The sequence below is a fragment of the Balaenoptera musculus genome, chromosome 3, assembly GCF_009873245.2.
Source record: "Balaenoptera musculus isolate JJ_BM4_2016_0621 chromosome 3, mBalMus1.pri.v3, whole genome shotgun sequence".
NCBI lineage: Eukaryota > Metazoa > Chordata > Mammalia > Artiodactyla > Balaenopteridae > Balaenoptera > Balaenoptera musculus.
The window spans coordinates 125,148,022-125,160,128 of NC_045787.1; the positions used below are offsets into that span (position 1 = coordinate 125,148,022).

The 12,107-nt window shown below is 43.0% G+C and overlaps 1 protein-coding gene across 1 annotated transcript in view; it reads right to left on the reverse strand.

Annotated features, from left to right (window-relative positions):
* Positions 1 to 12,107, reverse strand: part of PDE6A (phosphodiesterase 6A) — a 67,638-nt gene that overhangs the window by 11,350 nt on the left and 44,181 nt on the right. The window contains exons 15-18 of the mRNA XM_036847518.1: positions 10,683 to 10,792; positions 9,036 to 9,123; positions 8,751 to 8,851; positions 8,120 to 8,227 (exon numbers count right to left, since the gene is read on the reverse strand). Coding sequence (XP_036703413.1) covers positions 8,120 to 8,227; positions 8,751 to 8,851; positions 9,036 to 9,123; positions 10,683 to 10,792 — 407 coding nt within the window. The remainder of the gene's footprint in view (positions 1 to 8,119; positions 8,228 to 8,750; positions 8,852 to 9,035; positions 9,124 to 10,682; positions 10,793 to 12,107) is intronic.

Consider the following 12,107-nt stretch of genomic DNA (forward strand, 5'->3'; position numbering starts at 1 on the left):
ACCTGGGCCCCCTGCATTGGGAGCATGGAGTCTTAGCCACTGGACCACCAGGGAAGTCCCAGTACAATTCACTTCTGACACTAGCGTCGGACTTCACAGGTTTGAGGGCTTAGTCCCTCAAGGCTACCCTCGCCTCAGAAGTCAGCTGCAAGTATCAGGTTCCCTCCCAGGTTACCCACCCTTCTGACTTGACTACAGAGTCAGGGGGTTCCCACAGCCCCCAGATTCAAAAATTTGCTAGGACGGCTCATAAAACTTCGGAAAACTCTTATTATACAGGATATAACTCAGGAATAGCCAAGTCGAAGAGATGCATAGGAGAAGGTATGGGGTCGGGGGTGCCTACAGAGCTTCCATGCCCTTTTCAGACATGTCACCCTCCCAGCACGTAGATGTGTTCACTGACCTAGTAGCTCTTTGAACTCTGTTGCTTAGAGGTTTTTAATGGCACTTTTACCACATAAGCATGATTTATTAAATCACTGGCCATTGGTAACTAATTTAGTCTCCAGTCCTTTCCCCTCCCCAGAGGTTGGGCTGGGGCTGAAAGTTCCAAGCTTCTAATCAAGGCTTCATCTTTCTGGTGATCAGCCCCTACCCTGAAGCCCTCTGGGGTCCCACCAAGAGTTGCTTCATTAGAACAAAAGACACTCCTGCCAAGCCTATGACTCTTACTGCTATCAAGGGTTTTAGAGCTCTGTGTCGGGAAATGGGGACAAAGACCAAATACATATATCTCTTTATAGCACAGGAAAAGCCTAACACCGTACCTGCCGTGAGCAACGCTGCACAGCACTTAACGTGTCTCAGCTCAGCCCCTGTGATAATCCATAAGGTAGGTACTACCGGTATCCTCTTTGAGCAGATGAGAAAACTGAGGCACGGAGAGGTGAAGTAAACTACTCAAGGTCAAACAACAAAAAGTGAGAGAGCTGAGACTTGAACCCAGACTCTCTGGTGCCGAAGCCACAAGTGTGTAACAGGTACAATGTACCCAGGTATGAAGCAGCTCTAATTATGTGTCTAATCTCCTAATCGATGGACCAACTCCAAGACTGCTTTACAGCAGTGGTTTTCAACCGGGTGCAGTTTTTGCCCCCGGGGATATTTGGCAATGTCTGGAGATATTTTTGCTTGTCACAACTGGAGAGGAGGGGCTGTTACTGGCTTCTAGTGAGCAGAAACCAGGGGTTTCATCTAATAAGTGAAATCTTAAAATGCACAGAATAGCCCCTATAACAAAGTGTTGTTGTCCCCAAATGTCAATAGTGTTAAGATTGAGAACCCTGCTTTATAGATCTTCAATCTATAAAGATTCAAAGAATAGATCTATATAGATCCTCTTTATAGATCTTTATAGATCTTTTTCACTGAGAGCCTAGCTGAAGAATTCTGAAAAATGTTTACCTTCTTGAACATTTTTAAGTTGACATCTTGCTATTAAAATGATTACATCAGGGCTTCCCTGGTGGCACGGTGGTTAAGAATCCGCCTGCCAATGCAGGGGACACGGGTTCGAGCCCTGGTCCGGGAAGATCCCATATGCCGTGGAGCAACGAAGCCCATGCGCCACAGCTACTGAGCCTGTGCTCTAGAGCCCACGTGCCACAACTACTGAAGCCCACGCGCCTAGGGCCTGTGCTCCTCAACAAGAGAAGTCACCGCAATGAGAAGCCCGTGCACCGCAATGGAGAGTAGCCCCTGCTCGCAGCAACTAGAGAAAGCCCACGCACAGCAACGAAGACGCAACGCAGCCAAAAATAAACAAGTGAAATAAATAAATTAAAAAAATAATGATTACATCATTCTTTAAGTATAAAGGAATCTAAATAGCATAGCATTTTCATATCAACCATCAGCACATCACCCATTTAAAAACAAAGAGGCAAGCTTTTCTTTAAGAGTCTGGAATTTTAAAGACTGAAATGTAGGATCAGAAACCATAAAACTCCTAGAGGAAAATATAGGCAGAACACTCTTTGACATAAATTGTAGCAGTATTTTTTTTTTTTTTTTGGATTGGTCTTCTAAAGCAAAGGAAATAAAAGCAAAAAATAAACAAATGGGGCTTCCCTTGTGGCGCAGTGGTTGGGAATCGTCTGCCAATGCAGGGGACACGGGTTTGAGCCCTGGTCCGGGAGGATCCCACATGCCAGGAGCAGCTGGGCCTGAGCACCACAGCTGCTGAGCCTGCACTCTGGAGCCCGTGAGCCACAGCTGCTGAGCCCATGTGCCACAGCTACTGAGCCTGCGCTCTAGAGCCTGTGCTCCGCAACGGGAGAGGCCACCACAGTGAGAGGCCCAGGCATTGTGGCGAGGAGTGGCCCCCACTCTCCGCAGCTGGAGGGGGCCCGCGCACAGCAGCAAAGACCCAATGCAGCCAAAAATAAATAAATAAAATTTAAAATATATATATTAAAAATAAATAAATCAACAAATGGAATCTAATTAAACTTAAAAGCTTTTTCACAGCAGCAAAGGAAACTGTTGACAAACCAAAAAGACAACCTATAGAATGGGAGAAAATATTTGCAATCGATATGACCAATAAGGGGTTAATATCCAAAAATGTAAAACAGCTCATACAATTCAACATCAAAAATAGAAACAACCTAAACAAAACAAAACAAAACATCCTGATTAAAAAATGGGCAGAAGAACTGAATAGACATTTTTCCAAAGAGGAAATGCCGATGGCCAATAGGCACATGGAAAGCTGCTCAACATCACTAATCATCAGGGAACTGCAAATCAGAACCACAATGAGATATCACCTCACACCTGTCAGAATGGCTATCATCAAAAACCAAAACAAAACCAAACACAAATAATAAATGCTGGAGAGGGTGTGGAGAAAAGGGAACTCTCGTACACTGTTGGTGGGAATGTAAATTGGTGCAGCCGCTGTGGAAAACAGTATGAAAGTTTCTCAAAAAACTAAAAATAGAACTACCATATGACCCAGCAATTCCACTCCTGGGTATATATTCAAAAAAAACAAAAACACTAATTCGAAAAGATACATGCACCCCAATATTCATAGCAGCATTATTTACAATTGCCAAGGTATTGAAGCAACCTAGGTGTCTGTCGACAGATGAATGGATAAAGAAGATGTGGTATGATATACAAGAGAATATTACTCAGCCATAAAATGAAGAAATTTTGCCATGTGCAGCAACATAGATGGACAGTATTATGCTAAGTGAAATCAGTCAGAGAAAGGCAAATACTGTATGATGTCACTTAAATGTGGAATCTAAAAAAAACAACAAACTAGTGAATGTGATAAAAAAAGAAGCAGACTCACAGATATGAAGAACAAGCTGGAGATATAGTGGTTACCAGCAAGGAGAGGCAAGTGGGGAGAGGCAATATAAAGGTAGGGAATTAAGAGGTACAAACTACTATGTAAAAAATAAGCTACAGTATATATTGTACAACACAGGGAATATAGCCAATATTTTATAATAACTATAAATGGAGTATAACCTTTAAAAATTGTGAACCACCATATTGTACACCTGTAACATATTAATATTGTACATCAACTATACTTCAATTAAAAAAAAAAGTCTGGAATTTTGCATTCTTCCTTTACTTCATAGACTAGTATTTCCAGTTGACTTCCCCCACAGATTTTTTTTTTTTTTTAATTTATTTTACTTATTTATTTATTTATTTTTATGGCTGTGTTGGGTCTTCGTTTCTGTGAGAGGGCTTTCTCCAGTTGCGGCAAGCGGGGGCCACTCTTCATCGCGGTGCGTGGGCCTCTCACTATTGCGGCCTCTCTTGTTGCGGAGCACAGGCTCCAGACGTGCAGGCTCAGTACTTGTGGCTCACGGACATAGCTGCTCTGCAGCATTTGGGATCTTCCCGGGCCAGGGCTTGAACCCATGTCCCCTGCATTAGCAGGCAGATTCTCAACCACTGCGCCACCAGGGAAGCCCCCCCCCACAGATTTTTATCCTAATGTTTTGTGTGTGTGTGTGTGTGTGTATATGTATGTATGTATATATGTGTATAACTGTATACATATCCCAGATAGACATTCAAAAATATATATATATGAAATGTATTGATTACCCTTTCATACTTATTTGCAACCAGATATGTCCATTAGTTGAAATTATATAACTAAACAATGCTGTCTTTGACCATAGGTCTCCAAGTGTTGAAAACTTTTCTTTTGGATTGAGTTATTATTATTACACGCTTAACCAATACAATAAAATATATTACCTATTTTTAGAAATTATTAAACACTCAAATATTTTTGGAAATTCATCTATGATGAGATAGGATGGGACTGTTTTTTAAAAATCAGTTAACAAATTGGGAATTCCCTGGCGGTTCAGTGGTTAGGACTCTGCGCTTTCACTGCTGAGGACACGGGTTCAATCCCCGGTCGGGGAGAAGATCCTGCAAGTCGTGTGGTGCAACCAAAAAGAAAAAAATCAGTTAATGAACGAATACTTCTTATTGCAAGACTAATTAGATGCAATAATTAGAAACCCTGGGAATGGAAGGTGTTTTGTCACAATGTCATTCCATTCTTTAAATTCTTCCAAATTAGCTATCAGAAGCCCTCCCTTGGGTTTATAATGCCACGATTAAAAGAAGCTTTGAGGACACCAGTATTTATTGTCCCTCTGTTTGATGCCCCAGAGGTCTTTGCACCATAGACTTCAAAAAAGGGCGAGTTTGCCTTTATTTTGTAACGTGGGAGAAGAGTGAGGAACTGACCATGCCTCACCTACTGTGCTTTCTCCAGAAGATAATGTGAAGAGAGAGAACACTGATTCCCTTGAGGCCATCCAAGCCTATATTTGTCTTGGAAGGCTTTGGGAGGGGTATGTGTGCTCAGTGAAGACTTCCACTTAAGACTACCTTGGCTTTTACAATGACTGAAGAAGTCCTGCCTCTGGCTTTTCAAAATTTTTTGAAACTCTTAATATCATTTCTTTGTAAAGTCTGCATGACATTGCGTTGTGTGAAAATACCATAATGTATTTAACCTGGTCCCCCATGATGGTTATTTAAGGTTTTTTCAATATTTTTTGTGATTACAAATAATGCTGCAATGAATAACTTTGTGCATACTCCTTGAAGCACATGTGGGAGAAAATCTGGAGGGTAAATCCTAGATGTGGGATTGCTGGGTCAAAGAGTATGGCCGGTTACAATTTTGATAGGCATTGCCCTCCGTAAAACTGTACCTATTGGGGAGTTCCCTGGTGGTCCAGTGGTTAGGACTCAGCGTTCTCACTGCCATGGCCCGGGTTCAATCCCTGGTCGGGGAACGATCCCGCAAGCCGTTTGGCGCAACCAAAACAAAGATAAGCAAACTTTAAAACACACACACACACACACACACAAAACAAAAAAACTGCACCTATTTACATTCCCACCACAGTGAGTAGGATTGCCTGTTGCCCCTCACTCTGCCCAACACCATGTGTTAGCAAACATTTAATCTTTGCCAGTAAGAGGGATGAACAATTGTATCTCGAGGTACTTTTATTTTGCATTTCTCTCACTATGGGTAAGGTCATCATCTATTCATATGTTTACATCCCATTGTAATTCCTTTTCTGGGAAATATCTATTCATGCCATTTGCTCTTTTTTCTGTGGGATTAGGCTTTTTCTTGAATTGTATTAACACTACTAAGGAAATTAGCTCTTTTTCTGTCAGAAGTGTTGCACATATTTTCCCCCAGTGTATCATTTGCATTCTGACTTTAGCTATGTGTTCTTGTGTGTGTTGTGCAGAAATCTCTAATTTTTATGTAGTCAAATTTATCGATCTATTCATGACTTGAATTTTATGTCACACTTAGAAAAACTTACTCTTTTTAATTCTCCCATGCTTTTTTCCTCTTTCCGTATTTTTAGTTTGTTTTCTCATTATTTTAAAATCCTTGGTTCATCTGGAATTTATTTGCTATAGGGGTGAAATAGGGATTTACCTCTGTGGTAGAATATGAAATATATGGTAGAATATGAAATATATTTGGTTTTTGTCCCTGGTTCCTCACACAGAGCTCCTAAAACTCTTGAAATTTCATGAGTGATAGGAGTGTCTTATCCTTCCCAAGAAGCCCCCTTTGGATTTATGCTAATGAGGTGATATAGGGCGACTTAAGGTAGGGTCCCTAGGTGGGTTCGGGTAGGGCTGGTCACCAGAAAGACCAAGTGAATAGAGGGATGGAACTGTCACCCCCACCTGCTGGCCTCTTGGAAAGTGTTGGGAGGAGCTGCAGATTAAGTTTTATAAAAACTCTTGAACAATGAGATTTAATAAGCTTCAGGGCTGGTGAATACACCCCAGTTCCATGGGGATGGAAGCCCCTGCATTCAGATCCCTTCTGGCCTTACCCTATGTACCTGTTTGGCTGTTCTTCTGTATTCTTTATAATAACCTTTATAATAAACTGGTAATGTAAGTAAACATTTCTCTGAGTTCTGTGACCCACTCTAACAAATTAATCAAACCCAAGGAGGGGGTCATGGGAACATCCAATTTATAGCTAGTCAATCAGAAGCACAGGCAACATGGACTTGCCATTGGTGTCTGAAAGGAAGCCAGTCTCGTGGGGCTGGGCCCTTCGTAAGTGGGGTCTGACACTATCTCTGGGTAGATAGCGTGAGAATTGAGTGAAATTTGTAGGAGAACCAGTCAGTGCTCACTGAGAACTGGAGAATTGCTTGCTGGTCTTGGAAAAAAACAATCAGACCACCTCATGGTCCCAACACCATTTATGAAATTACACCTTTCTCCACTGGCAGAAAATCCACTTTTAGCATAGGCATTGTCTTTTGAGTCTGTTCATTGACCTGTCCTTCTCATGCCTAGGATTGAACTGCCTTCAGTTCTGCTGGTTCCTATTATTTCCTTTCTCTCTCAGAATTTTCTGGCTCTTTTTGCATACTTATTTCTCATAAGGATTTTGGAATTGGCTTCCTAATTCTCCCCAAAATAAAGTCAATATTTTCCTTGGAATCACTTTAAATGAATAAGTAAATAGGGAGAATAGACGGCTTTTCTAATAATAAGACCCCCTGTCCAAGAACTTGGTGTTCTTTCCAGTCATTCAGTTCTTCTGCAGCACCATTTTGAAATGTCCAGCAGGGCAGCTCCTGGTCTGCCCGGGAGCAGCTGTAGCCAGTGTATGCCTCCTTGTTCAGTGGTGCAGGTCACACTGCTCCCCAGGATGGGAGGACCTTTGGGGAGGCCTGCTTGGACAACTTCAAAGCTGAGGGAAGGACAACTGGCCACTTGCCTCATCTTCCCTGAGCCTGTCCCAGCAGCTGCCCCTTCTCTGTTGCAGGGACTTGTAACATTTGTGACTTAATTAAACCTCATCTCCACAGAAGCATCTGGGGATAAACTAACAACACCTCTTTGGGTACTGCGTCAGGACTTGTTTCCTTTGACATCAACACCCAGGACCTGTCACAGGGGAGCCAGGGGACCCATTGGCTTGGGCCACATATTCAAGAAAAGCCTCAGATTTATACTTCTCACCTCATCATCAATTGAAGTGAATCATGGAAGCACACTGAGAGAAACTAAAAGAAGACATTCACCAGAAAACTTAAAGTTGCATCCTATTACCAGACCTCATGCCAGCAAAGCACTAAATATCACACAAATCATGGAACTAATTTGTGAATTGCACAGCTGTTTTGCAGGCCACTGCCATGTATAAAAGAACACTTAAGAAATTAAGCCTACAGATTTTGAGTGACATTTAGCTATCACTCAAACCATAATTGGTATAATGCTCTATGTTTTACCAAAAACTTTCAAGTTACATCACTTTACCACAAAAATACTGCATTTTAGGATAGAAATACTTCAGATAGTGTACTTTTTGTATACAAAGAAGTAAAACGATAGTATACTGTCTTGTATTTGTGTGTTAGAATAAAGATTAAACATATAATTTCTGCAATGCTGTTTTGGCATAACTTCTTTGTTTCATATGTCAGAGGTCTCCATAAAGGAAAGTGTCCCAGGACTCTCTTGAAGGCAGCAAGGCCTGTCAGTGCGGAATTTTGCCTTACGACCCCAGGCTTAAGGGGATCAGGGTTTAAGCCCTGTCTCAACTCACATAACGATTTCCTTCCGTGTCTGATCCAGCATCATGTACTGCGTCCACTCCTGTTGAGTCTCATATGTCTTAGACTGATCCACGATCTTTTGGAACATCGTCCTCTTCCTACAAAACACACCAGTTTGTTAAAGGAGCATATCTTAGAATAAGGCAACCCCTGGCCTTCTAATGTTGGCTGTTTCAGACAGAGGCTAATTAAAATAACGTAATTAAAAAAAAAAAAAAAAAAAGGTGAAAAGAACCAACGCCTGGGAGTGAAGACCTCAGTTCTAACTCAGACTCTACCATGAATTTGTTATCTGATCTTAGCTAATATTCCCCTGGATCTCAGTTTCCCCACCTGTATAATGGGGGTAAAAATATCTAACTCATAGAGCTGTAGTGAGAGTCGATGTGTCCATAGCACAAGTATGGTGCCTGGCACAGAGCATATACTAAATCAATTAGAACTGTGGTGTTCATTATTATTATAAGCATTGCTATTCTTTTTTTTGGCCACGCTGGGTGGCTTGCGGGATCTTAGTTCCCCGACCAGGGATGGAACCCGGGCCCATGGCAGTCTTAACAACTGGATTGCCAGGGAATTCCCTAATCATTGTTATTCTTAAAAGGAAGAAGAAACACCAACTTGAAATACAAGGCGAGGTCTGTAGCAATGATCGCGATGTCCATCATGTGGATTGCATGCTCATGCTGCCTGCGATTGAGGTTTTGAAAGATATTCAAGCTCTAAAGAGAAAACCATAGGAGAGATATAAGAAGTGACGCTGGCAGTAAAGTTGCCCAACTACTGATGGCCGCCCCAGGTGATGGGAGAGGCAGCCCAGGCCAACGCCTGGCCACACTCAGGCTTCTTGTGAGATGGGGGCTCCTTCTCAGGCCCCAAAGCCAGTGCAGAGGGCCCTCATCCTACCTCATCTCTCAGCAATGTTTTGCCAAACTCCAAGTGGTGTCTTTCCAAGATGGAGGACCCATGGAGCTTGGCCAGTGGGTTCTGGGATCTGAATGGGAGAGAAAGAGAGAGACACAGAGAGAGAGGATCAGTATGAAATGGCTGAGGTGAAGGTTAAAGACATCATCCATTCCTGTCACCTCCTAATTCTGCAGGCAGAGAGGTTGAAGTTCAGAAATAAGAAGGGATTTGCCACACAGTAGGACAGTGGGAAATAGGACTAGATAGCAGGTGTCCTGACCCTCAGGCTTTAGTTGTCTCCACAACTGACTCTGGGCCTCTTTGAGGTTGTGCACTCCCTAGAAGTGTGGACCCTTATCCCCAGAAAAAGACACAAACACAATGCCACATGCAATTTTAGAAACTTATTGGCCCAGTGCCCTTCCATGGACATTGGCACTGGGCCGTACTTTGAACAACACAAAGCCCCAGATCCTTCATACCTGATCCTTAGGGGAAGCCACTGAATTCCCACAAGCAATATATGTATTCATGTCTTTATTCAATAAATATTTGTTGAGCCCTTTTTACGCACCAAGCACTGAGATCAGTACTTAGCTTCCCACGAGGTAAAATGTAAACACAATCTCTAACCTTGGAGCAGCAGGCAAGAACTGAGAAGACTCAGAGAAGCATGTTCTAGGGCTTGTTAATGACTTACAGGCTGTGGGCCCTGGGAAGAACCTCAGTTTCCTCATTTATAATATGGGTATCACACTCGTCCCTGCTCTGCCCAGCCCACAAGGTGGTCATGAGGGTCCCCCAGAACATGGTTCAAGGACTCTGCTTCAGAGACTATCTAGAATATAAGCTCTGTGAGGACGGGGACTGCGTCTGGTTTGCTCACCGTGGTACCTCCTTTGCCTAGCCTAGGGCCTACCACACTGGTGTTAGGAGCATTATAAACCCAAGGTGAACAAATGAACCGTTCTCAGTTACTAACATCTTGGCTTGAATTAATTCAACAGGTAGGAAGGGAAGGAGGAGAGTGAAGAAGTTTAATATATTAGATTCCTGTTGTTGCTCTGACACATTACCACAAACTGAATGGCTTAAAACAATAAAATTTTATTATCTTACAGCTCTGGAGTTCAGAAGTCTACAATGGGTCTGCAGAGCTGCTTCCCTTCTGGAGACTCTAGAGGAAAATCTGTTTCCTTGCCTTTTCTAGCTTCTAGAGGCCCCCTACCTTCCTTGGCTTGTGGCCCATCCTCCATCATCCAAGCCAACAGTGTAGCATCTTCTGTCCTCTCTGACATCCCCACCACCTCCCTCTTATAAGGACCCTTCTGACTATGTGGGGCCCACTTGGATAACCCAAGATAATCCCTATATTTCAACATCCTTAACTTAATCACAGGCATGAAGTATTTTTGAATGTAAGGCAACATATTCCCAGGCTCCAGGCATTGGGGTGTGGACATATTTGAGGGTCATTAGTCTGTCTATCACAGGAGTTTACCCAGATCCAAAGGGCAGGAGGAAGTGGGAAGTTGTGGACTGCGGGACTTCTCCTTGGCAAGCGAGTCTATCTGAGACCCATTTAGATCTAGGTAATCAATCCTGGAGGCAGGAGGTAGAGAGGAGGGCCAGTAAGCGCTGACTCACTTCATTTGGTAGAGATTGTTGGTGCCTCTGTGGTCAATGTCATGGCAGAAGGCAGCGGTGACCATGGCCAGGGCCTCCAGGTCTGTGAAGTATTGCTTCAGCTTTCCAGTCTGGAAGAGCAGTCAGAGATAGCACTCACTCCTTTCTTGTGGGGGTTGGAAGAAGGGCTGAGAGCGCAGGCGTGAGGGGGAGGGCCTGGAGCTTGGAAACATAGGTCTGATCTTGGCTCGACCCCTGGCGCCACAGGGTGACCAGATGTTTGCCGGGACTCAGGGGTTTTCTGGGATGTGGGACTTTCTGTGCTGGAACTGGGACAGTCCCAGGCAAATGGGGCTGGTGAGTCACCTTACTCCTGAGTGACCTTAGCTGGTCGCATCTCCCTCTGGGCCTCAGTATCTCATTGTGCACACTCAAGGTGGAGGACATCAGACTGGATGACTGTTGAGAAACTGACAGCCCTCGAATTTTAGGATTTAGAGTGTTTTTGAACATGACCAGACTGGTAAAGCAAACTTTCCAAACCTGGTCTACCGATTCAAACACAGCCCAGAAGAATTGTTCCCTGAGCGTCTTGCAAGTACTTAACTCCTTGTTTATGCAGGGTGTTGGAGTCAAGGGTGGAAAGAGCCCTGGGGAGGTGATGATGACTCTGTGACTCTAAGAAATAAATCAATTCTAAGGGGTGTGTTTTTCACCCTCAATGACAGCCTAGCCAGAATTCCTGCCTCCTGGCCCTAGTGCTTACTGACCATTCCAGCCACAAGGGAAAGGAATGAGGATGAGGAGGCTAGGCAAGGGCAGAGATGTGTATCATAACCTGGATGGGAAAACACTTTTAAATGAAATATAGAAACTGCAAACCCTCTGAGACAAAAAGACTGACACATATACACATAGGTATGTCCACCCAAGGACACAGTAGCACTGTTTGTAATAGTGGAAGATCGAAAACAACCCCCATGTCCAACAATAGGGGAGCTGGGTAAAGAAATTATGGTCTACTTAAACAATGCAGAATACTCTGAAGCCATGAAATTAGATCATGGATAAGCCTTAAAAACATTCAGTGGAATAAGTCAGACACAAAAGGACAAATACTGTATGATTCTACTTATGTGAGATACCTATAATCAAATTCATAGAGATTGAAAAAGTAGAATGGTGGTCGCCAGGGGCTGGGGACAGGGGAAATGGGGAGCTGCATTAATATTGTTGTTTAATGGGGACAGGGCATCTATTTGGGCAGCTGGAAAATTTCGAGAGATGGAGAGTAGTGATGGTTGCACAATATTGTGAACATACTTAATGCCACTGAATTGTGCACCTAAAAATGGTTAAAATGATAAATTTTAGGTTATGTATATTTTACCACAATAAAAATATATTTAAAGAATGTGATCAATATATTTATATATTTTCAAATGA